The sequence below is a fragment of the Triturus cristatus genome, chromosome 7 (genome assembly GCF_964204655.1).
Source record: "Triturus cristatus chromosome 7, aTriCri1.1, whole genome shotgun sequence".
NCBI lineage: Eukaryota > Metazoa > Chordata > Amphibia > Caudata > Salamandridae > Triturus > Triturus cristatus.
Genome location: NC_140590.1, coordinates 1,349,166,071 through 1,349,192,536, shown reverse-complemented (window position 1 = coordinate 1,349,192,536; position 26,466 = coordinate 1,349,166,071). Strand labels below are relative to the sequence as shown.

General features: G+C 51.1%; 1 protein-coding gene across 2 annotated transcripts in view; it reads left to right on the top strand.

Annotated features, from left to right (window-relative positions):
* Positions 1 to 24,467, top strand: part of TRPC4AP (transient receptor potential cation channel subfamily C member 4 associated protein) — a 749,627-nt gene extending 725,160 nt beyond the window's left edge. Inside the window, exon 19 of one of the 2 annotated variants that reach the window (XM_085619014.1) lies at positions 24,179 to 24,467. In XM_085619014.1, coding sequence (XP_085475140.1) covers positions 24,179 to 24,316 — 138 coding nt within the window. In that variant the 3' untranslated portion in view covers positions 24,317 to 24,467. The remainder of the gene's footprint in view (positions 1 to 24,178) is intronic. The other variant, XM_085619013.1, reaches the window with a different exon arrangement.
* The last annotated feature ends 1,999 nt before the right edge of the window (positions 24,468 to 26,466 follow it).

Below are 26,466 nucleotides of genomic sequence, written 5' to 3'. Positions count from 1 at the left end.
GAGCTGAGCTGGGTCCGGGTGCCTGATTTCTCCATGGTTCTGGGTTAGGAGGCATGGGGAAAGGTGCAGTTTTTGATGTGGTACCACTGATAGTTGTAGTAGCGTGGTGTACCACGGCTGTCTGGCCCACGTCGGAGCTACCAGAATGAGTGTGAGGGAGTGCTGTTGTAGTTTCCTGACCACTAATGGAATTAGTGGGAGAGGTGGAAAGGCGTATGCAAATCTGTCTGACCAGTTCATCCATATCGCATTGCCCTTGGACAATGGGTGTGGGTATCTGGCGGCGAAGCTTGGGCATTTTTTGTTTTCGTGGGTGGCGAAGAGGTCTATTTGAGGATGCCCCCACTGTTGGAAGAATGGGTGAAGAACTTGTGGATGCAGTTCCCATTCGTGTAGTTGTTGAGTCTGTCTGCTGAGCAGATCTGCTATGGTGTTTTGTACGCCTGGAACATGTTGTGCCAGGAGAAAAATGTTTTGGGGAATTGCCCATCTCCATATGCTCTGGGCTAAGCGGGAGAGCTGGGGAGAGTGTGTCCCCCCCTGTTTCTGTATATAATACATCGCAGTCATGTTGTCTGTGCGAATGAGGACTGCTTTGCCTGAAATCTGCTTTTGGAAAGATTTTAGGGCTAGAAAGATCGCCAAAAGCTCCAGATGGTTGATGTGGAGCGTTTTTTGCTGTGGCGTCCATAGACCTTGCATTGTGAGGTGTAAGAGGTGCGCTCCCCAGCCGGAGAGCGATGCGTCCGCTGTTAGAGTCACTTGGGGAACCGGGTCCAGGAACGGCCGTCCCTTGGAAAGGTTTGTGGTGTTCCACCACTGCAGAGAGTGATGTGTGCGGCCGTCCACCAACACCAGATCCGTCAGCTGACCCTGGGCCTGGTTCCACTGTTGTGCTAGGCACTCCTGAAGTGGACGCATGTGGAGTCTTGCATGGGGCACTATGAAGATGCAAGACGCCATCATCCCTATGAGCTTCATAAACACTCTTGCTGGTAGAGAGTGTTGAGGAAGGAATATTTTGCGTAAGGCTAGAATGCTTGTGATTCTGGCTGAGTTTGGATAGGCAATACCTTTTGAGGTGTCTATGGTGGCCCCGAGATATTGCTTTGTGTGAGATGGTATGAGGTGGGACTTTTGGTAGTTCACCGTGAAGCCTAGCTGATGAAGCAGTTGGATGGTGCTGTTTGTATGTTGCACGCATTGGTGGTAGGACGCGGCTTTTATGAGCCAGTCGTCTAAGTAAGGGAAGACGTGAACATGTTGACGTCTGAGGTGTGCTGCTACTACTGCTAGGCATTTGGTAAACACCCGTGGTGCAGTGGTGACCCCGAAGGGGAGAACCTTGAATTGGTAATGTTGCCCGTCCACCACGAACCTGAGGTATTTTCTGTGAGAGGGGTGTATTGGAATGTGAAAGTACGCGTCTTTCAGATCCAGTGTTGTGAGAAAGTCTCCCTGGCAGAGGAGTGGGAGGACTTGTTGTAAGGTGACCATGTGAAAGTGGTCTGAATGTATGTAGGCATTTAGAGGCCGGAGATCCAGAATGGGTCTGAGGATCTCGTCTTTCTTTGGGATTAGGAAATATAGGGAGTAGACCCCTAGATTTCGTTGATTGCCGGGTACCTGCTCTATGGCGTGTTTCTGGAGGAGCGAGAGTACCTCTTGTTTGAGCAGTGTGGAATGCTCTTGGGACATTGGACGGTGCCTTGGTGGGATATTGGGTGGGGTAGATGTTAGCTCGAGGCAGTACCCTGACCGAATGATTTGGGTCACCCATTTGTCCGATGTTATGGACTCCCATACGTGGATAAAATCTTGTAGTCTGCCCCCGACCGGAGTGGAATGGTCTGGGGGGAGCGAAGGGGAGTCATTGTGCGGGTGGGGTGGCAGAACGGGTATTGTTGGTTTTGCCCCTGCCCTTATTGTTGTTGCCTCTGTAACCACCTCTTTGGTTGCCCTTTGAAAAGGTATTTTGAGGAGGGGATTTGTAGGAGGTAGAGGCATTATCGGTGGAGGAGCCTCTACCTGTGCCACGAAAGGACGAGCGTCGAAAGGAACGCTTAGAGGCTTGGGTCTGGAGCGCTCCCATAGACTTCGCTGTGTCTGTATCTTTCTTCATTTTTTCGAGCGCTTCGTCTACCTTTGGGCCAAAGAGTGTTTGCTGGTCAAAGGTGTGATTAAGTATTGATGTCTGGACCTCAGGCTTGAACCCTGATATCCTGAGCCAGGCATGGCGGCGAAGCAGGACACTGGTGTTTATGGCTCTAGAAGCAGTGTCTGCTGCATCGAGGGCACACTTAATGGAGGTGTTTGTGATTAGTTTGCCCTCCTGTATCAGGTCATGAGCTTGGCGTTTGTATTTCTCTGGAAGGTGCTGCATAAGAGCCTCTAATTCATCATAGTGTGCTCTATCATATCGCGCAAGCAGTGCTTGTGTATTTGCAATGCGCCACATGTTTGCAGCCTGGTAGGCGGTGCGTTTACCAGACGCGTCCAGAAGTTTAGATTCCTTGTCTGGTGGTGGGGCATCTCCTGAGGATTGGGAGTTAGCCCGCTTTCTAGCTGTGGAGACAACTAGGGAATCTAGAGGAGCAGGGCCCTTGATGTATGCAGGGTCTGTGGGTGCCGCCTTGTACTTCTTCTCTATTCTAGGGTTTAGTACTCTGGCTCTGACAGGGTCTTTGAATACCTCTGTAGCGTGCTTGGTGACACCCTTAAGCATGGGTAAAATAGCAGTGGAACGATCTTGTAAATCAAATGTATCCAGTAGGAAGTCTTCTTCCACTGGTTCAGTGTGCATGTCCACCCCATGGTAGTGTGCTGCTCTCTGCACTAAATGGTGAAACCCTAAAGAGTCCTCTGGAGGAGACGGCCTTGATGGGTATAGGTCGTCTTGAGGTACATTGGGTACATCAGGGTTATTATAATCCTCCCATGGATCTGGGGTCCCTGGTGGAGTGGGATCCATTGGGGCGTCCCCTGGGTCATTGTCCGGGTCCCCGTCATCCGGATCTGGGGATGGGGCCGGATCGTAGTGAGGTAAAGGTGGAGGGGGTGGTGGTGGGAGGGGGGGTGGCAGTGGGGAGGGTACTCTAAGGGGAGAAGTAGCTGAGTCCCTCTTTTTGGGTGGAGGAGGAGGAGCCGGAGCCTCAAGGCGACGCTTCTTAGTAATCACAGTCAAAAGGCCAGTCTTTGGATCTCTGGACAAAGTCTTTTGTAAAGGGTCTGGTGTAAACAGAGCCAATGGCGCCGAGTCGTCTGTCGGCACCGGCGATTTCGGAACCGGAGGTTTCGATGTTCTGTGTACGCCCTGCTTTTTGGAGGTCTCCGTGTGTTTCGGCGTCGAATGCTGTTTCGGCGCCGGAGCGTCGGTGCCGACCGATTTCTGTTTGTGTTTGGTCGGCGCCGAGTGTCCAGGCTTCGGCACCGGTGGTTTCGGAGTCGAGCTGGATTTTGCAGGCTTCGGTGCCGAGTGGTGTTTATCGGCACCGGGCGTCGGCTGGCTCGATCCCGAGCTGCCGTGAGACTTTGAGTGCTTCGACACCGGGCCCGAAGGTGGGGTGATCGAGGCTTTGGTTTTGGTTTTGCCCAGGCCGGCAGGCGAGGGAGTAACCGGAGTCTCTTTGGTTTTCGGTGCGGGGCTGGGAGGGGGCATTGTACTCACGGCCCGCTGTCCTGGTGTTACGTCCTCCAGGTCGGAGTCGTCGGCCTCGGAAGCGCTGACGATGTCTTCTCCCAGTTCGGTGTGTGTCTGCCCCGAAGCTTCGGCGTCGTCTCCGAAGATGTCCGGTGGAGCTGTCGAGGATGAGTGCGCCATGGTGCGTCGAGCCCTTCGATCTCGGATCGTTTTCTTCGATCGAAAAGACTTGCAGGCGGGGCAGTCTCGAGCCTCGTGTTCCGGAGAGAGGCAAAGGTTACACACCTGATGGAGGTCGGTGTGGGGAAATTTAGACCCACATTTTGGGCACTTTTTAAACGGAGTCCTTTCCATCGGCCGGGACCGGAGTCGCGGAGGGCCCGAAGGCCGGTGTCGATGTACGGGATGGAAAAAGTGCCGCTTCGAGAGATGAAGATGATGAAGGAACTCGAAGAATCGAGGATTTTCCGTCGAGGCTGGAACCGTAGAAGTTCGAAGCCGGAGCACGAAGTATCACATCCGAGCCCGATGGCGGAAAAAAACAATCTGAGGATGGAGCCGAAGCCCATGCGCAGTACGGACCGAAGGAGGAGTCACCAAACTCGTGACTTCCAAAGACGGTCCAAGAAGAAAAACAAACTGCAAACATCCGGGCCCAACACCAGATGGCGACCTATGCTAAGTGTACAACTCTGCAGCTCTACATGCCAAGAACAGATGCATACTGGTAAGTAGCATATTCCTCAGCAGTACCCCTGCGCATCGAAAGGTGGGGTCGATCACTTCCGCGTTCGTTATCAGTGTCGTGTTCGCCGAGATGATGTCGCAATAGCTACATAGAATCCTCCCTCAAGCGCTAACATCAGTTCTTTCTTTTTCCACGCCAGCAAGCGCAGATCCAGAGAGAGCAGTACCCCCTGCAATTTTTAACTGAACTGTTTCTCGACTTCTCTCGACTTTGTTGTTTTTTGAGACCATCGACTCCTGGTGCACGAGGGATGCCCGGCTTTAAGGCTTGCCGTTCCTGTTACCGACTGATTTCGGTGACGGATCCGCACCGCGTGTGCCTCTAGTGCCTGGATCGTGACCACGACCCCAAGTCGTGCTCCGACTGCCGGACCATGGCCCTGAAGTCTTTGCGGGAGCGGGCCCGAACGTTACTCGAGGCCCGGCAGTCGGCTCGAGGTCCCGGTCGCGTAGGAGGTCGAGGGACCGGTCGCAGAGTCAACACCATTCTTGCTCTATTTCTTTGCACTCGGGGTCAGGTAAGTCGAAGCACAAAAAGAATTCGAAGAAGCATTGGCGCACTCCGACTTCTCTCCGTCCGTCATCCGACGCGGCGAGGGATGCGCATTGTGCCCCTCCCGCGGCTCCGCATGCGGAGCCCGCAGGGTCGGCTCCAGGTTCCCCTCCACCCCCCTTCCCAGGACCGAGAACGACCCCTGCCCAGCTTTGTCAGTTTTACGAAGCGATGCATATCATTTTTGTGCTGCCCGACTCTGCCAGTGTGCCTTCGGGCGCCGCCGGCTAGGCTGGGGGCCCTGGGCCTTCGGCGGCTTCGGCGCCGCAGGGTCCCCTTGGATCCAGGCCGGGATTTGGATCGGTGCCGGTCGACCATCTTACGCCTCCCCCGGCGCCGATTCCACCGGCACCACGTCCACCACCGGCGTCGGCTGTGTCCACAGCCGACGTCCACCCCGACCTCCACCTCGAGGTAGACACGGAGTTGACGCCGGATCCGACAGGTTCTTTTGTGCCCCGGTTCTACCCTGGCTCTTTGAGACCAGATTGGCAGCCAGAGGAGGATGAGGAGGACTGGGAGGGGTCTGGGGACCCTTTAACCGATCAGTTGGTGTATGAACAGGACTGAAGAGAGTAACTCTGGGAAGCCAGTGATCTGGATACCTCACCAGACCTTGGCATGTTGTCTCCTCCTACCGTGGCTAAGGAGGAGGGAGTGTCGTACGCAGTGGTGTTGCGTAGTGCAGCCGAGGCTCTCCACCTCAAGCTACCTACGGAGGCAGTTAAGACTAATCTTCCCGACAGAGGTCCTTAAACCGGTAGCGAGCTCTTCGGAGCCCCCGCTGCTGTTTAATGAAGCCCTGACGGACATCCTTTTGGGCACCTGGTCCAGCCCAACACAGGGGCTCCTGTGGACAGGATGATTACCCGACGCCACCGCCTGGCTCCGGGCGACCCCACTTTCCTCTCCTAACACCCCACCCCTGAGAGCTTGGTGGTCCAAGCCTCCACTTCTGAAGGCGCATTCCCTAACGCACCACCAGATAGGGAATCCAAAAAGCTGGACCACCTTGGGAAGAAAATGTTTTCTAACGCCATCTTGGGACTGCGTTCGGTAAACACCGCATGTCTGTTGGGCCGTTACACCCACTCAGTGTGGGATACAGTAGCTCAGGTGCTGCCCCAGTGCCCGAGGAGGCCCGGGCCGTGCTCTCCTGTGCAGTGGCTGAGGGGAGAGACGCAGCAAACTTTACCATCCCCTGTGGACTGGATACCGCCGACGCACTTGGCAGGACAATTTCCACACCAGTAGCCCTTCGACGCTACGCTTGGTTGCGTTAACTGTTTTTTCCGGGTATGTCCAATCCACCCTTATGGACATGCCCTTTGATGGCCGTCGCCTTTTTGGCGACAAGGCAGACAACGCGCTAGAGCGTTTCAAGGACTCTCGGGCTTCGGCCAAGTCCTTGGGCCTCTCCAGCTGCCCATTGGTCCCTGCCCTCTACCTACCTGTAACACTCCTAAATCTAGTATTTAGGGGGCACCCTGAACCTTGCTTCCTCAGATCCAGAAACGACAAGAAGACAGAGAGCTGTGCAGAACTAACAAGAGGACGAAGCCCATTGACTTGGCCCCAGCCCTACTGGCCTGTCTCCCCTCGAACCTGCTCCTGCGAACCACCGGTGTATCTTGCAGCCATCAACCTCAACGAACCCGGAGGACCTGCCTGCCCTCCATTCAAAAGACTGTGTCTCCCGAGAACAGCAGATCTGTTCAACTTGCAACTTCTGGCAGCAGCCGGAGACCGCAAATCAAGCCTACTCTGCACCCGCCGAACCCGGCCCTAGCTCGAGTGGAAAAACACTACGTGGAGGTCTCCCCAGCGATTGTGACCCGGGGATCCCAGACCAGCCTCAAGACCCCAGCCGACACTTGCAGCCTGAATCCAGAGGACCCCCTCTACCGCAACCAATAGTGGGTAAGACTTTCCAATGGCAAAAGGCACCCCTGCACCTGACGCCCCACGGCCTTGTGTGCCACAACCAATGTGCCTAGGCAACCCAAGACATCCCAGCTTACCCCTCGAAGTGGTGGTCGCACCGAGAAGGTCTTCGTCCCCGTGCCTGCAGTGTTTTTTTCCGACCAGAATCTCTCCTTTGAAAACAACAGGACACCCGACCTCGAAACAGCACCCTGCACCCCTAGTGCCTCTGAGGGCGCACCTTTGGTGCTACTTTGTTTCCCTATTTGCCCTGAGCTAAAGTCCAGGAGCTTTGCTCCCACAACCCAGTGGTCTGCTTGCCAGCAGCCACCAACCGGAGGCCCCCTATCTCCCATTGGATAACATTGGGCCTCAACACTCCCGGCCGCCCTAGTGCCACTGAGGGTGCAACAAGAGTGCATCACTGACCCTGGGGGACACCTTAGTTGAACCCCAGAACCTTAACTCCCACAATCGATAACTTACCTTTGAACCAATAACCTGTTTTTCCTCCATAGGATAACATTGACAATTTTCTTCCAAAAAGATTCTAAATGTGGAGTTTTGAAATCTAAAAATATTCTTAAAAAATCTCACAAATAACCCAAACTTATTTACTTACCTGTTTGCAGGAAATGTCCCAGTGTTGCATCTAGGTATCCAGCACTGAGCTAGAAAAGTAACATAAAAAGTAACTTACCTGTAATTTACTGAAAAAGCCTATTCATTTTACAGTACTGTATTTGCGAAGTATTGCAGCCTAGTGCATCCCCTGTAAATCAAACAAAGTACAATTCCTATTGCATTTTCAAACTGTTCTACATTCAGCAACTTATTACTGTAAAGTATGTAATGCTTACCTGTGCCAGGCTTGCTTGGTTCTAAAAATAAAACTGTATATTTTTATACAAAAACAATTGGCCTAAAGTTCAGTTCTTGAGTGTGTGAATTCATTTGCTGACTGAGTGTGTACATCAAATGCTTAATACTGTCCTCTGATACTGCCTTACTGCTCGACCACTCCACCACAAATAGAGAGTAAGGTTCTATCTAACTGTAACCTCTGCCTACCCTCTGGGGTCACCTGGACTCTATACACACTACACCTCATTTTGGTGTAGTATATATAGAGCCAGTTTCCTACACAACGTTTAAAAACAAAAGCTGAGGTGCACGGCCCTCCTCCCTGAGCATGTCGGGGACTCCAACCCCAGGGCCAAACACTTTATTTTTAGGCGAGGGGTTGCACGATCCACCTCCCTAAGCCTGTACTGCCCCCAGAGAACCCATCCTCTGTGGCCAAGCACTTCATTTATGGGAGGGATGGCGTTTGGCTCCCTCCCCAAATCTAAATGGACCCCGGCGGCCCCATCTCCCTCGTGGCTAATCAATAAGTAGAGGGGAAGGGGGCACAAGGCCACCCTCCCTGAGCTTTCCAAGGCCCCGGGGACCCCATCCCCTGGGTTGGCTCTTTAGCTGTGTCCCGGAGAACCCACCCCAGAACACAGTGGTTTTCCCTGCCCGCAGGACTCCAGGCATGGAAACAAGTGTACTTCCACCTGGTGGGGGGAGTTAAAAATGCTCCAGCCGGGTGGGAGCACACTTATGTTGCCCTGCCTGAGCTCCCCCATGTGCCTCCCAATGTTATGTTTGGCCCTGGGGGATGGGGTCCCCATGCCCAATTTAGGCTTGGGGGGGGAGCATGCACCCCCTTCCCTTTTAATTAACATATGGCTCCCGGGTATGGGGACCCCTAGGGTTATTTGGACTTGGGGAGGGGCGCACAAGCCCCCTACCCTAACATCAAGATATTCGGCCCCAGGGTCATTTGGGCTTGGGGAGGGAGGCCAGGCAGCCCCCTCCCCTATAATTGAAGAATAGGAGCTCCATGGTCTATTTGGGCTGGGGGAGAGCTGCCACGCACATTTCTCCCCTAATTTTAATGTATTGATCCTTGGGAGAAAGGGTCCACGGGTCCTCTTAAGACTCTGGGTGGCGAAACCTCACTCTCCCACATTCGTTTATAACTAAAGTATGGCCCCTGGGGATGAATCCCCATGGCCCATATGGGCCCCTCACCCTACTATAATATTTTTGGCCCTGGAATGGGTCTGTGGGGCCACTAGTGGCTTTGGGGGTGGGGCTGCGTGCCCCATTCCCTCTTAATTCTTTTTAAGAATAATGCCCCCTAGGGTGGAGTCGCCGGGGCCATTAGTGGTTTTGGGAAAGGCGGGGGGTTCACACTCCTCCCTCCACTTTGTTAGAAAAGAAAATCCTCAGGGATGCGTTCTCCCCCGGGCCACTACAGACTCCCCTTCTTAAAAAAAAATTGTTAAAAAAAGGCCCCGGGGTCATAGGACCAGTAGTTGTCCATTCATGGTAAATAAAAAGCATAGAAATTTGTTGAGAAAAACAAAGGTTAAAGTGACATGATAGGTGTAAATGTAATGTTTGAACCTTTGATGAATTTAATATTATAATAAATGGATCTATAATGTACCTGGATCTAAGAATTACCATTTTTTTGCCCCGAAATCCATAACGTCAAAACCGCCAGTTGAGAGAAGCTCTGTATAGTAGTATGTGTATATATATATATATATATATATATATATATCATACGAATGTATGGAAGATCTCCGTTCATAAGGCTACAAAGTACATTGTAAAAACCTATTAAAATGTATTCAGTTGAAGCCCTTAGCCCCTCCACCTGGTTGGACTTTTGGCCATATACTGAGATGCATGGGCTATTTAATATCTGTGAAGATTTTTTTCTTTTGTTTTCAAAGCCATTTGCTGCATTGAAACACTGCTATGATAATGTTACAGTGGGTTTCCAGCTTAGTGTCTGGGAATAATTCAAGCGTGTGAATCTGTGAAAGCTGCTAATGTTGGAGGACTGTAGTAACAGGTATGTATCTTTTTCTTATCTTATACTAGTTTTTTCGTAACAAGTTGGTCTTGACCTTAGATGACTTGCCCATATTCTTTCTGCAGTGGTATCATTGTTTCGTCTTGCCCAGTCTTGCTTATTTCACTTTTTTCCTCTCCACATCCAACCTAAGGTGAGAAGGGGTACACTGACACTTATGTAACAATTGCCTGGCTTCTACAAAAACAGAACTAAACATTACAGGATAGGTTATCAGTTGTTCCTAGTGATAAATAAGAAAACAGTTAGTATTTTTTATTTTGTGTAATGAATGCAAGGAGCTACTTATAGTTTGCAAATGTGCAAACATCAGACACGTGGATAATTTAAATTAGTGTTTTGAAAAATATTCCTTTTTTGTACCCCTATTCCTTTACAACTCTTTTCTCTAAGTGGGCATGCTAAAAGTGGAATAATTTTTTACCAAATAGATAAACTGTACCTGCTTTTTTTTTTAGCTCAGAAGTTACTTTTTTACATTTATCTTTTTTTGCACTGTGCAGAAAAACACTCACTTTTTCATAAATTACAATAAATTCTATTTTCTTATGAGAGTCCAAGAAAATCCACCTCTGTGGGTACCAAATAGATCATAATCAAATGTCTAAATAAAAAAAGCACATTTGATTTTCAGTGGTCTTGTTGTATATGTTACAATAGGTCAGAATGGCTTAGAAGCTATTGCGGGATGTAGATAGGAGGGTTTGTGTTCGCTGTTTTCCCCAAACAGTAAATTGATATCTGAAAGAAACACGTTAGTTAGATTCCTCACCTTAGAATATCCCCAGGCGTCAGACTGGTTCCGGAAGATTTTTCGTCAGCAATACCCCTTGCGCGTCGCTAGGCGTCGTCTGCGGCTCCGTCGTCAGCGTCGTGCGCCGGAATGACGTCGTCGGAGTACTTAGACGCCGCCCTCGCGCGCTGACGTCAACTCTTCTTTTTTCCGCGCCTGTAAGCGCAGATCCGGGAGAGCTACCCCTTTTAGTCTTTTTTGACTAAGTTTTTTGATCCTTTTTGATCTTGTCTCGACTCCGGTGCCGGTAGGATGCCAGGTTTCAAAGCCTGTGCTGACTGCAACCGCTTGATGTCTGTTACGGATCATCACCGCCGGTGCCTTTACTGTTTGGGCCTCGACCACGACGCAGAGTTGTGCTCGGACTGCAAGGCCCTGACCTCGAAAGCGGTCCCGTAAGCTCCTCGAGCTTCGCCACTCGGCTCCGCGCCCCTCTCAAACCCAGTCCAGGAGGAGGTCCAAGGATTGGTCGCGGAGCCGCAGCCGACGTCATCATCGCTCGTCTGGCTCCAAGTCTTCGGGTAAGTCGAAGCACTCCAAGAAGTCCAAGAGGCGACACCGCTCTTCGGACTCCCCTCGCCGTTCGCGCGACACGGCCGAGGGTCAGGGTGGTTCCACCCCCGCGGCTCCGGCGGAGCCGCAGGCGCCGCGCAAGTCCTCATACCCGCCGGTCCCTGGGACTGACGCGACGCCGGCGGAAGTCAGTGCCTTCCTCTCGGCCATGAGGAACCTGGCTCCGCCGTCGACGCCCGCTGGCGCGCCTTCGGGCCCCGCGGACCCGACTGGGCAGCCTTGCATGCCGGCAGCTCCGGCCCCGCCGCCGCAGGTTCCCGAGGGACTCGTCCCCGAGTCCCCGCCTACGCCGGTCGACCTAGTCACGCCTCCTCTGCCGGCGTCGACACCGGTACCACCTCCGACGCTGGCTCCGCTCTGCATCGAGCCCCAGTTCAGCCCCGCTCCGGACCCAGCGCCGTTACGGCGTCGATGGACGCCGCGTACTGCGCCGTTAGAGACACATTATGTCTATCGTCCGGCTCCGATCCTTCCTCCTGTTTACTAGGAATCGGATGACGGGGACGTCTGGGAGGGGTCCGATGACCCTATGGCCGTTCAGGCTCAACTGTCACAGGACTGGGCAGACGAACTGGGGGAGGCCAATGGTCTGGATACCTCACCAGACACTGGATTCATCTCTCCGACTGTGGCTTCGGAGGAGGGTGCTGCTTTCTCTGTGGTGCTGCGCAAGGCGGCCGCAGCCCTTGGGCTCGAGCTGCCTGCCGTGGCTGTGAGGACTAACGTCCTCACTGAGGTGCTTCAGTCTGCGGCAAGCTCCACTGAGCCTCTGCTGCAATTCAATGAGGCCCTCATTGACGTTCTGCAGGGCACCTGGTCCAAGCCCTCCACAGTCCCTCCTGTGGACAGGAACGTCGCCAGGCGCCACCGCCCTGCTCCGGGCGACCCCAGTTTTCTGTCTCAACACCCCACCCCGAGAGCCTGGTTATCCAGGCTTCTACCTCCCAATCCTCCTTCCCGACCGCTCCGCCGGACCGGGATTCCAAGAGACTGGAACAGTTTGGCAAAAAGCTGTTCTCCTCCCTTAGTTTGGGTCTGCGGTCCTTGAACACCGCCTGTCTTTTGGACCGTTATTCCCACTCTCTGTGGGATGCGGTGGAGGACGTGCTGCCCCTGTGCCCGGAGGAGGCCCAGACACGACTTACCCAGGCTCTGGCCGATGGGAGGGATGCAGCACGACATGCAATCCGATGTGGGCTTGATACTACGGACTCGCTGGGTAGGGCGATTTCTACCACGGTGGCGCTTAGACGTCACGCCTGGCTGCGGTCCACGTCTTTTTCGGGGGATGTCCAGAGCACGCTCATGGACATGCCCTTTGATGGCACTCGCCTTTTTGGTGAGAAAGCGGACAGTGCGCTGAATTGCTTTAAGGACTCCCGGGCTACGGCCAAGTCCTTGGGCCTCTCGGCCCCGCGGTCGCAAACTTCCGCCTTTCGCCCCTTTCGTGGCCAAGGAAGGGGTGCCTCCTCACGTCAGCCTAGCCACCAGCCGCAGAACCAACCTGCGCGCGGTCGCGGACGTGGTTTCCGCCGAGGCAGTTCTGGAGGACGACGCGGTCAGCCCACATCCACCCCGGCAGCATCCGCCTCAAAGCCTTCCTAGTCCGAGCTTTCAGGCCCATTCCACGCCAGTGGGCGGCAGAGTTCACCATCACCTGCTCCACTGGCAGTCCATCACATCGGACAGGTGGGTGCTGCAACTCGTCCGAAGGGGCTACTCCCTCCCCTTCGAGACGACCCCTCCAGCCATGCCACCGCAGCACCACCGTATCTCGGGGGATCATTTGAATCTTCTCCACGAGGAAGTTTCGGCCCTCTTGGCCAAGGGGGCCGTCGAGCGCGTTCCGAGCCCAGAAGTAGGTCGTGGTTGTTATTCCCACTACTTTCTGGTTCCAAAAAAGGGCAAAGGGGGCCTACGGCCTATCTTGGACCTCCGGAACGTCAATGCCTTCCTCCGGAAGGAAAGGTTCAAAATGTTAACTTTGGCTCAGGTTCTAGCTGCCCTAGACCCTGGAGACTGGATGGTAGCATTGGACTTGCAGGACGCATATTTCCACATCCCCGTCCTGCCGGCCCACCGGCGTTAACTGCGGTTCACGGTGGGTCAGGAGCACTTTCAGTTTACCGTGCTCCCCTTCGGCCTTACCAGTGCCCCTCGGGTGTTCACGAAAGTGATGGCGGTGGTCGCAGCTCATCTGCGCAGATCAGGGGTTCCAGTCTTCCCCTATCTCGACGACTGGTTGTTGAAGGCTGGCTCGCCGCAGGCAGTCGTCTCCCACCTCCAGACTACGGCGGATCTCCTGCATTTGCTGGGGTTTTCCATCAACGTGCCGAAGTCACACCTGAGTCCCTCTCAGAAGCTCCTCTTCATCGGAGCGGTTCTCGATTCGGCGCAGTTCCGGGTCTATCCGCCGGAACAGCGGATCCGGGATATTCAGGCCCTGATTCCCATCTTTCGGCCTCTATCCTGGGTTTCGGTCAGGCTAGTGTTGCGGCTTCTGGGGCTGCTGGCCTCCTGCATCCTACTAGTGCATCACGCCAGGGGGCGCATGCGGGCTCTGCAGTGGGACCTGAAGTTTCAGTGGGCCCAGCATCACGGCAACCTGTCCGACCATGTCTTGATCTCGGAGGGCACTGCACAGCAGTTGCAGTGGTGGCTCACCGGCCGCGATTGGGTCACGGGCAAGAGCCTCTCCCTTCCCCAACCGGAGCATGTCGTAGTGACGGATGCGTCCCTCCTGGGTTGGGGTGGCCATATGGGAGAGGCGGAGATCAGAGGCCTCTGGTCTCCGGCGGAGTCTCGCCTCCACATCAACCTGTTGGAGTTGAGAGCGATCCGACTTGCACTGAAAGCCTTCCTTCCCTCTGTCAGGGGAGTGTCGTGCAGGTGTTCACGCACAACACCACCGCCATGTGGTATTGCAACAAACAGGGCGGGGTGGGGTCGTGGACCCTTTGTCAGGAGGCTCAGCGCCTCTGGACATGGCTGGAACACCAGGGAGTCACCCTAGTGGTTCAACATCTGGCGGGCTCTCTGAACGCCAGAGCAGACGAACTCAGCCACCGGTGCATGATGGATCACGAATGGCGTCTGAACTCCGAAGTGGCGCACGGTCTCTTTCAGCAGTGGGGAGAGCCTTGGTTAGATCTATTCGCCACTGAAGAGAACGCGCAATGTCAGCAGTTCTGCGCGATGGAATTTCCAAGGCGGCACTCGCTCGGCGACGCTTTTCGTCACGAGTGGAGTTGCGATCTGTTGTACGCCTTTCCGCCTATACCACTTCTGCCCAGAGTGCTGAAGAAGATCAGGCACGACCGGGCCCAAGTCATCTTGGTGGCTCCGGATTGGGCACGAAGGTACTGGTATCCCGAGCTACTCAGTATGTTGACCGATCCTCCGATACGTCTGCCCCTTCGGGAGGATCTTCTGTCGCAGCAGCAGGGGACGGTCCTCCACCCGAACCTGTCCAGCCTCCACCTCCATGCGTGGAGATTGAGCGGCGGCAGTTGATGCCATTTGACTTGCCTCCTGAAGTCTGTGATATCATTCTGGCAGCCAGGCGTCCCTCCACAAAGACAGTATACGCCTGCCGGTGGAACAAATTTGTGGCATGGGGCACAGCAAGGGCTGTGGATCCCCTTTCCGCCCCTCTTTCTGAGGTTCTCCTCTTTCTTCTTTCTTTGGCTCAGCAGGGTTCTGCCCTGGGCACCTTGAAAGGTTATCTTGCTGCCATCTCTGCCTTCTTGCGGCTTCCTGATCAGCCTTCTCTTTTCCAGTCCCCTGTAGTTACACGCTTTCTAAAAGGCATTACTCACACGTTCCCTCCTGTCCCTTTTGTAATGCCTCAGTGGGACTTGAATCTTGTTCTCACATTTCTAATGTGCGCTCCCTTTGAGCCTCTTCACAATTGTCCTCTTCGTCTGCTGACGCTTAAGACTGCTTTTCTGGTAGCCATCACCTCGGCTAGACGGGTGAGTGAGCTCCAGGCTTTATCTGCAAAGCCTCCTTTTCTCTCTGTTCATCCGGACAAGGTTGTCCTTCGGCCTCGTCCCTCCTTTCTTCCGAAAGTGGTGACCCCCTTTCATCTTGGGCAGTCTGTCACCTTGCCCACCTTCTTTCCGCCTCCGCATCCTTCCAAAGAGGAAGAGAGGCTCCTCCGTCTGGACCCACAACGTGCGCGCTCCTTTTATCTGGACCGCACAAAGCAGTTCCGGTTGGACGACCAACTTTTCGTTGGATACGTGGGTGCTAAGAAAGGGAAAGCTGTGCACAAACGGACCATCTCTCGGTGGGTCGTTTTGTGCATCAAAATTTGTTATTCCTTGGCAAAAAAGGACCCTCCTGTTGGGCTGCGCGCCCATTCTACTCGGGCCACAGCGGCTACTACTGCTTTGGGACGGGGTGTCCCTTTGCAGGACATCTGTCAGGCGGCAACGTGGGCTTCGCTACACACGTTTGCCAGGCATTATTGCCTTGACAACCAAGTCCGGAGGGATGGCTTCTTTGGCCGTTCTGTCCTCCAGGACTTTCTGGTGTGATCTTGGTTTGCAGACCCACCACCGGGGTTGGTATTGCTTGGGTATCTATTCTAAGGTGAGGAATCTAACTAACGTGTTTCTTTCAGATGAACAAGTTACTTACCTTCGGTAACGATGTATCTGTAAGAAACATTAGTTAGTTAGATTCCTCACCGACCCACCCATCCTCCCCGTTCTGCGAACTGACATCTAGGGTTAAGGCTATCCCTTTCAGGGCCCTAGATTTTTTTGGCACCAGTGTCGGTATCTTGCATGGCTCTGCGTTCCTGGCGCGGAAGGCTGTGTAGAAGAACTGACGTCAGCGCGCGAGGGCGGCGTCTAAGTACTCCGACGACGTCATTCCGGCGCACGACGACGGACGCGGAGCCGCAGACGACGCCTAGCGACGCGCAAGGGGTATTGCTGACGAAAAATCTTCCGGATCCAGTCTGACGCCTGGGGATATTCTAAGGTGAGGAATCTAACTAACTAATGTTTCTTACAGATACATTGTTACCGAAGGTAAGTAACTTGTTCTTCTCACTTGCTACTAACAGTTAAATTATCGTTAGCTGAGACATAGATACTCCAGATCCCCTGTGTATGGGGCTATAATGGGTATGGGTTAGACACATATGTCATATAGAAATTAACCGTAGACTTTTTTAAATGACCATACTTTGTTTACTTTTGTGGATGCAGCCGCTAGCCACAGAAGATACATAATTAAAAAAGATATACAATCTTAAACATTGTGACTTGAATAAAGAGTTCATAATCCAACCATAATAAATGAAATTCAGAACAATTTTTTGCATTATTTCAAAGGTAGAAACTGCAATAATTGTAAGTGATAAAGCGCTCACAAACGTGAAAAAGGTGCCAATGGAAAAAGGAAGGGTCTTTAGAGGAAGGAGTTAATGGTGGTCTCAAGAAATGAGCTCTGTACCCTGACAGGCGCCAGTTCCAGATTAAGTCTGGTGAGCAGCCTAGATTATTCACCTTATTGGTTAGCCCTGATCCAGTCGGGCTCTAACAACGATCCCTTCTCCTTGGAATACTCCATAGGTAGGTCTTTCATTTTCTAGGACTACCATTAATTCCTTCCTACAAGCCTCCTTATTGCCTGCATTCATTGTTTCTTCACTTTTCTACAGAATCTATTCTCCTACTTATCACAAGTTCCTTGTTTTTCCCTGGATTGGCTTCACCCCTCTTGTCTTCAGCAGCTTGACCTGTATATTCAAGTTATTTTTGTATACCACCCATTGGTTGTTTTTGCATAACCACATTAGTAATAATTCATTAATTACTACTTTAGATAATTAGTGCTCAATTCTCATCCTGCTGTCCTGATAATGACCTCCCGTTACCCAGAGGTCAAAACGTCCCCGACTGCAGATGTTATCTAGGCTTCACCCTTTGCCCCCCAAGCCTAGAAATCATTCAAGGACTCAAGAATCATGTCTATTTATATTTGATGCACTTCTCACTTTTTATTCATATTAACAATTTTGCATTTGTGAGCACTTTATCACTTAAAATATTTGCAGTTCCTTCCTGTGAAATTGTGTCAATTGTTCCAATCTTCATTTGTTATGGTTGTTAACAAACTCTTTATTCAGGTCACTAAATGTTTAAGATTGTATATCTTTTTGATTTATTTATCTTTTGTGGATAGCGGCTGCATCCACGAAAGTAATCAAAGAATGGTAATTTAAATAAGTCTACACTGAAATATTGTTGCTTTAACTTAATTTATTGCCCCAGGTTCCTGGTTTAGCAGATCAGCCTTACCCTTGTTTTTTTCATATGTATAAATTAACAGCAGTTACCATAGTCCTGTAGTCTAGTACCAGAAGGTGGAAATTCTCTTTCACACTTGCATTAAAACAGGCCTCAGCCATGCGTGTGCACATCCTGTACCAGCAGGGATTCTTATTGGGCAACGAGGCTGTGCTTCTCAATGTTTTTGGTGAAGTATGTACTTGATTGGTCAAATGAAGTCAGCTCGCAGGTTTTGATACAAATATCATTATATTGTTTTTTCTCTATACCCCAAGTCACACTAACTAAACAATGCCTGTTGGAATGAGACCTTTATGATGCATCATACTTTAAAAATTCATGAAGCTTATACCCTCCCTTTGACAAATGTTAAATGTGATGATGAAATTTTCACATGTATCTTGATATGTTAACTTTGAATGCTTTTCTTTTTTTTTTTAAACAAAGGAAAAAACTTAGAATTATTGCAAATCACTGCTTAAATAATCAATCTGCTAAAAAAACACGTTAGTGATAGATTCCTTACCTTAGAATTACCCCCAGGCGTCAGACTGGATCCGGAAAGTTTTCGTCAGCAGTACCCCTGCACATCGGAAGGTGGTGTCGTGCGGCTCCGCGTCAGTCGTAGGCGTCATGATCGCCGGGATGACGTCGCGGCAGCTACTTATACGCCGCCCTATCGTGCTGACGTCAGTTCTTTCTTTTTCTGCACCAGCAAGCGCAGTTCCGGAGAGAGCAGTACCTCCAGTCAATTTTTGAATGGGTTTTTGGGGACTTTTTGTCTCTGTTCTATTGAGTCTTTGACTCCTGGTGTATAGGGATGCCCGGTTTCAAGTCTTGCGAGGCTTGTCCCTGCACGATGTCGGTGTCAGACCCGCACCGCGAGTGTCTCTACTGCCTGGGGCGCGACTACGACCCCGCGCCGTGCCCCGACTGCCAGGCCATGGCGCCGAAAACTTTGCGGGAGCGGTCCCGAAAGCTTCTTGAGGCCCGGGAGTCTGCTCCACACCGTTCAAGGTCCCGGTCCCGTGGGAGGTCGAGGGACCGGTCGTGGAGCCGCCACCATTGTTCGACGAAGTCTTCGCACTCGGGGTCAGGTAAGGCGAAGCACAAGAAGTTGAAGAAGCGACGTTGCTCTTCGCCTAGCCTGTCGCGCGACACGGCTGAGGGTGTGGGTGGTGACACCCCCGTGGCTCCGACGGGTGCCTACGCAGTTGCCGATGGCCTACCCGCCCTTCCCTGGTCCATCGGCGACTCCGGCCTAGCTGCAGGAATTTCTGTCAGCCATGGCCTGCCTCGTTGGCCCTTCGGGTCCCGCCAGCGCGCCCCGCGGGTCCGACTGGGGGTCCTCGCCCTTCTTCGTCGCCGGCTCCTGCCTCGGCGCTGCGAGACCCCCATGGGTCTATGCTTGGATTCCAGCCAATGTCGGTTGACCTTGTATGACCTCCACCGACATCGACGTCTACGGCACCGCCGCTGGCTCCCCGGCCAATGCCGTTTCCGGCTTCCACCCTGACATGGAGACGGTGCCGGACCGGTGTCGATCGACGCCGATTTCGACACCAATGGGAAATTTCTATTCCTTTCTCCATCCTCCTCCTTCTTTTCCGCCTGCCCAGCAGGTTACAGAGGACGGGGAGGACTGGGAGGGGTCTGAAGACCCTTTTGCAGCCCAATGCGAGATAGACCCGGACTGGGAAGAGGATTTGGAGGACGCAGGTGGTCTGGATTTTTCTCCAGAACCTGGCACACTGTCTCCTTCTACGGAGGAGGGTGGTACTTATTCCGTGGTGTTGCGTAGGGCAACCGGGGCTCTCCACCTCGAGCTCCCTACAGTGGCCGTCAGGACTAACCTCCTGACAGAAGTGCTTTGGCCGGCGGCTTCCTCTGCGGAGCCGCTGCTGCCCTTCAATGACGCACTTTCAGACGTTCTTTTGGGCACCTGGTCCAGGCCCAACACAGGGGCTCCTGTGGATAGGAACATGGCCCGACGCCATTACCCGGCCCCGATCGACCCCATTTTCCTCTCCCAACATCCTACGCCTGAGAGCTTGGTTGTCCAAGCCTCTGTGTCCCCGAGCGCATTCCCTTCCGCACCTCCGGACAGGGAATCCAAGAAACTGGAGTAATTTGGGAAAAAGATTTTCTCTTCTGCCAGTTCAGGGTTGCGGTCTGTGAACACCGCATGCCTCTTGGGCTGTTAACGCCACTCTGTGTGGGATACGGTGGTTCAGGTGCTGCCTCATTGTCCGGAGGAGGCCCGGACGGTGCTCTCCCAAGCTATTCCTGAGGGGAGAGACGCAGCCAAGTTCATGATTAGTTGTGGCCTTGACACTGCCAACTCGCTGGGCAGAGCGATTTCCACGACAGTGGCGCCACCCCGTCGCGCCTGGCTGAGGACAACTAGATTTTCTGGGGATGTCCAGAGTACTCTGATGGACATGCCTTTTGATGTTACTCGCCTTTTTGGCAACAAGGTAGACAGTGCGTTGGAGCGTTTTAAGGTCCTTGGGCCTTTCGGCCACGCGCACTCCTTCAGCTTCTGCTTTTCACTCCTTTTGTGGCCAAGGAAGGGGCGCCCAAACATGTTTGTTTCAAAGCCACAGGCCTGCGCAGCAACAGTCTCAGCGCAGCGGCGGATGTGGGACCTGCCGAGGTGGGTCTCGGGCCAGCGGGCGGGTCAGTCTACCACCTCCCCTGCCACCACATCCTCCAAACCTTCCTAGTCCGGTGTTTCAGGCCCACCAGACACCAGTGGGCAGCAGGATTCGCCATCACCTCTCCCACTGGCACACCATCACTTCGGACAGGTGGGTTTTACAGATAGTCCGAAGGGGCTACTCCTTCCCCTTCGAGACTACCTCTCCAGCCATGCCATCTCAGTACCACCGCTTGTCGGGGGATCACTTGGCACTTCTCCAGCAGGAAGTTGCGGCCCTCTTGGCCAAGGGGGCCATTGAGCGCATTCCGACGCCAGAAGTAGGTCATGGTTGTTACTCCCACTAGTTCTTGGTTCCAAAGAAGGACAAGGGCCTGCGTCCTATCTTACACCTTTGGAACGTCAATCGCTTCCTCCGGAAGGAGAAGTTCAAGATGCTCACACTTGCTCATGTCTTGTCTGTCCTAGATCCGCAAGACTGGATGGTAGCGTTGGACTTGCAGGACACTTATTTTCATATCCCTGTCCTGCCGGCCCACCGGCGTTACCTACGGACCACGGTAGGCTACGAGCACTTTCAGTTCACCGTGCTCTCTTTTGGCCTTACCAGCGCCCCTCGGGTGTTCACAAAAGTGATGGCGGTGGTCTCAGCTCATCTGCGCAGATCAGGGGTTTTAGACTTCCCCTATCTCGACGACTGGCTGTTGAAGGCGGCCTCACCCCAGGCAGTCGTCTCCCACCTCCAGACTACGGCCGACCTCTTGCATTTACTGGGGTTCTCCATCAATGTGCCGAAGTCGCACCTGATTTCCTCTCAGAAGCTCCTCTTTATCGGAGCAGTTCTGGACACGGCGCAGTTTTGGATTTATCCTCCTGAACAGCGAGTCCGGGACATTCTAGCTATTTTCAGATCTTTTGGCCCTTGTCCTAGGTTTGACCTCAGGATGACCTTGAGGCTGCTGGGCCTCATGGCCTCCTGCATCCTGCTGACAATCATGCCAGATGGCATATACGGGCTCTGCAGTAGGACCTGAAGTTCCAGTGGGCGCAGCATCAAGGTGCCCTGTCCGAGTATGTCCAGATCTCGGAGGGCACTGCACAACAGTTAAAGTGGTGGCTCACGAACCAGCTTTGGGTCAGCGGCAGATCACTGTCCCTTCCCCAACCGAAGCACACTGTGGTGATGGATGCGTCTCTCCTGAGCTGGGGTGGTCACATGGGAGAGGCGGAGATCAGAGGCCTCTGATCTCTTGCGGAGGCCAGGCTCCCTATCAACCTTTTGGAGCTCCGGGCGATCCTGTTTGCACTGAAGGCATTCTGAATGCATTCCTTCCCTCTGTCAAGGGGAGAGTAGTGCAGGTGTTCACAGATAACACCACCGCCATGTGGTACTGCAACAAGCAAGGCGGGGTGGGGTCGTGGACCCTATAGGAGGCTCTGCGTCTCTGAACATGGCTGAAACGTCAAGGCATTTCCTTGGTGGTTCAACACTTGGCAGGTTCTTTGAACGCCAGGGCGGACAAACTCAGCCACATGATGGATCACGAGTGGCGTCTTCACTCGGAGGTGGCGCATGGTCTCTTTCAACAGTGAGGAGAGCCTTGGTTAGATCTATTTGTCACCGAAGAGAACCCGCAATGTCAGCAGTTCTGCGTGTTGGAATTTCCAAGGCGACACTCGCTCGGCGACGCTTTTTGCCATGAGTGGAGTTAGTCTGTTGTACGCCTTTCCACCTATACCACTTCTACCCATAGTGCTGAAGAAGATCAGGCGCGACCGGGCCCAAGTCATCATTGTGGCCCCGGACTGGGCTCGAAGAGTTTGGTATCCCGAGCTACTCAGTATGAGCATGGATCCTCCGATCCGACTGCCTCTTCGAGAGGATCTTCTGTCGCAGAAGCAGGGAACGGTCCTCCACCGAACCTGTCCAGCCTCCACCTCCATGCGTGAAGATTGAACGACGACAGTTGTTTCAATTTGACTTGCCTCGTGAAGTCTGTGATATCATTCTGGCAGCTAGGCATCCCTCCACTATATCGGTATACGCCTGCAGGTGGAACAAATTTGTGGCATGGTGCACAGCAAAGGCTGTGGATCCCCTTTCTGCCCCTCTTTCAGAAGTCCTTTTGTTCCTTCTTTCTTTGGCCCGGCAGGGCTCTGCTCTGGGCACTATTAAAGGCTATCTTTCTGCAATTTCGTCCTTTCTCAGGCTCCCTGGTCAGCCCTCTCTTTTCAAGTCCCCTGTCGTAAGTAGATTTCTCAAAGGCATTACTGACCTTTTCCCTCCTATTCCGCTTGTGATGCCACAATGGGACTTGAATCTGGTTCTCACTTATTTGATGTACGCTCCTTTTGAGCCACTTCACAACTGTCCTCTTCGTTTGCTGACTTTGAAGACTGCTTTCCTGGTTGCTATCACCTCCGCTAGGCACGTCAGTGAGCTCCAGGCTCTTTCCTGTGAACCTCCTTTTCTGTCTGTTTATCCAGATAAGTTTGTGCTCCACACTAGTCCTTCCTTCTTGCCAAAGGTTGTTACTCCCTTCCACATTGGGCAAACTATCAACTTGCCCACATTCTTTCCGCCTCCGCACCCTTCCAGGGAGGAAGAGAGGCTCCACCATCTGGACCCAAAACGTGCGCTCTCCTTTTACCTGAATTGCACACAACAGTCAAGAAAGGCCGGGCTGTACACAAGAGGACCATCTGCCGCTGGGTCGTCTTGTGTATAAAAGCCTGTTATTATCTTGCTAAAAAGGAACCTCCGGTGGGGCTATGCGCCCATTCTACCAGGGCGACACCAGCTGCTACTGCATTGGGACGTGGTGTCCCCCTGCAAGACATGTGAGTCAGCTACGTGGGCCTCGCTGCACACTTTTACTAAGCATTACTGCCTGGACAGCCAAGTTCTCCGTGACTGTCTGGTGTGATCTTGGTTCGCAGACCCACCACCAGGGTTGGTATTGCTGGGGTATCCATTCTAAGGTAACTAATCTATCACTAATGTGTCTTTCAGATGCACAAGTTACTTACCTTCGGCAACGATATATCTGTAAGAGACATTAGTTAGTGATAGATTCCTTAACGCCCCACCCATCCTTGCCGTTCTGCAAACTGATTTCTAGGGTTAAGGTCATCCCTTTCAGGGCCCTAGTTTCAATGCACCAGTGGTCAGTATCTTGCATGGCTCTGCGTTCCTGGCGCGGAAAGTCGTGTACAGAACTGACGTCAGCGCGCGAGGGCGGCGTCTAATTAGCTGCCGCAACGTCATCCCAGCGATCATGACGCCTACAACGGACGCGGAGCCTCACGACGCCACCTTCCGACACGCAGGATTAATGCTGATGAAAACTTTCCAGATACAGTCTGACGCCTGGGGGTAATTCTAAGGTAAGGAATCTATCACTAACTAATGTCTCTTACAGATATATCGTTACTGAAGGTAAGTAGCTTGTGCGATAGTGCAAGTGAAATCTAAAGTTCTCAGAGTCTTTCTTGCTGCTTCGCGACTCTGGTCAGTTTGGTAATTGAATTCAACAGTATGAGCTTTTTTCATTCATCTTTGGTTTATGGTCCATGAAATCATGCCATAGTGCTTGCCAAGCAAAGAGGACTTGGAAACCACTTGAACATATAATTCAAATCCAGTAAATCCTTGAACATACACACCTCCCCACACAGCCCGAAAATATCTCCTGTGCGCAAGTCATCTCAAGTTAATGATTCATTCCTGCAAATAAATCTCCAAGCTTTAATGAAGCTGAAGTAATTTATATCAAAATTAAGAGACACAGATATATTTACATTTTAACAGCAAAAGGAGCCTTTCTGAGACTGTAACACAGCCCTTTGTCGCAGTTTTACAGGAGTTAAGATGACGAAGTGTTAATCTTCAGACATTTTCCAGATTGATTGTTTTGCAGTTTGGTGATGGCCATGACGCTTAAGGAGTGATTAGTTTTGTATATTTTTGTGCTGGATTAAATATGGAAAGAGCGGTCAGTAGTTCTTTCAGAAAATTAACAGTTTTTTCTTTTACTTTTTCAACAGAGTTCATGTATTAGTTTTAGCTATTGGAAAGAAACTGTTTCTGTGCTGCTCCTTCCTGACCGGACATCCCCCTGTGCCATTATCAGCTACATTGACGAAGCATACATGGACATAGACAGAGAACTTACTGAGGAGTAATTATTTTAACATAGACTTCTGTTGGACAGTGTGATGGATGGTATCTCACAAACAGTGGATATTCATGGATACACTGTATAGAGTGAGTCCATTTACTCTTGGAACCATGGAATGTTACTGCATCATTAAAGACTCTGATTCCTCTCTTCAATATTCTATGGACCATTCCTTTGAAAACCCACTCTGAGCATTGTGTTCAGGACACCTTTTTGGGAGTGAAATACAAATACTGCAAAATGTTTGCACACATATATATATTTATCTATATATAAATATAAATAAATATATTTTTTAACCACTCCTCAAAGGAAGGCAGAGATATGGACTTTGCATCAACCACAGTGTCAGAGGTCTCTCTTTGTCAAGTCCATCTACAATAACCTTATAAGTTTAACATCACAGGATCGAATCAATCCCCTTTCGCCCCAAAACTGTTCAAGGGCAGCCTGTTAAGCTGGGCATGAGGCAAACATGCCACACTTTTCAAAGGGCTTGTTTTTGTCTGAAGTGTTGTGATTGAGAGCGACTGGGCTGATAAGTGAAGGGAAGAACTCTAGTTGAAATTGTGTGTGCTTTTAAATTCTCATTTTGTTTTGTTAAAGTTTCAACTGTTTTTATTTTATTTGCTTGGTACTGCTTTTTTCATAGGTAAATTTAATATTTTACCTTGAGAGTCAGTTCTCCACTTTTCATTTGGCACCTTTCATTCCTTCAGATCTCTGCTGTGAAGAACAGTGATGACTGTTACGTTGTTTTAGGTAAAAAACAGTGGGACATTTGCAAGTTTAATTAGTGTCAGTATTTTGAAATAGCTCCAGGCAGTAACCAATTGCTTTATATTTCCACTTTTGTTAACATACACTCTCTGCCTTTTATGATTTAATGCTAAATTTCAGTATCATGCAGATGGAGTTCCCTATGCCATGTTCTATACTGTTCTTTTAGTTTTGAACTGTATTCCTGTATATTGTACTGTAACTAAAATATAATGCTCAATCTCACGCATTATTTTACAAACAAATTGTGAGTGTTGAGAAAGAACAACCTGGAAATATTTATGTATGCAACAATTGAGTATGAATTTATATCCTGACTGAGCAGCCTACTATTCCTTCCTCCATATAATATGCATAGGAATTGATCTAGGGCGGCACTTAGCCGAAGCAGCAATTTAAATACACTGTGCTTAGTGTGTTGACATGGTTTCTCATCAGTTACTGTAAAACAGTAATGATCCACAACCAACTAAATGTTTGGTAGGTGAGGCAAACTGAGATACAAAAATAACATTTCTTTTAATAATTTGGCCTTTGTAGAGCCTTGCAAAGATCCAAAATGAACATTAACTGTAAAGGAAGTAGTACACAACTTGTGAGGTATTTTATTTGTAATCTGGCTGCACATTATTAGCTTACTCTGTGATATTACATATCTAAATGCTATACACATGCACAACTAAAATGTACTTCTATTCTCAAACTGACTGTTGTGCTCATAGTTTGCCTCTTTACACAGTTGTATGCATAAATGTAAGAAATGAATATTACATTTATAAGCATTTGGCTTTATTGCTGGGGCTGCTTCTACTATCATTCCACTACTCCGCACCTTACACCTTATCTAGCAGCAGGGTATGAATAAGCAGAAAGTCTCAATTGCATGTACAGTTTTTTTGGTACTTGTTTTCAGGTTTACATTTGTACATTGTTTGCCGATCTTAATACTTCAGTTTACACATTTGGATGTGAAGTGTTTTCAGGTGGCTGACAGCCTAAATCTAGAGCCTGTCCAAATATATGTTGAGGTTTTGTCCTAAATAGATTTGTGGGCAGTGGTTTCATTTTTGCTTAATATTTAAGCGTTGGAGCTTCTCCTTTTTGAACATTTCATAAGATGCCAGTTTTTCTCAGTTGATGCAGGTTTTTATCTGCAGTCCTTCTCTTAAGGTGGATAGCTTTAAAACTATTAGAACTTGGTCCTAAACCTTTTTAGGATGTGGCATGAGCTCATCTAATTATAGAAACCATATGGCTGACAATGGCTTGAGAGGAGCTACTTCAGTGGGGTTCTAAGACTGCCTGCCTGATGGAAACATTTTGCACTCTGTATGAATCACTTTCCTGAGCCATAGCCATGTTTTACTTAAAAAT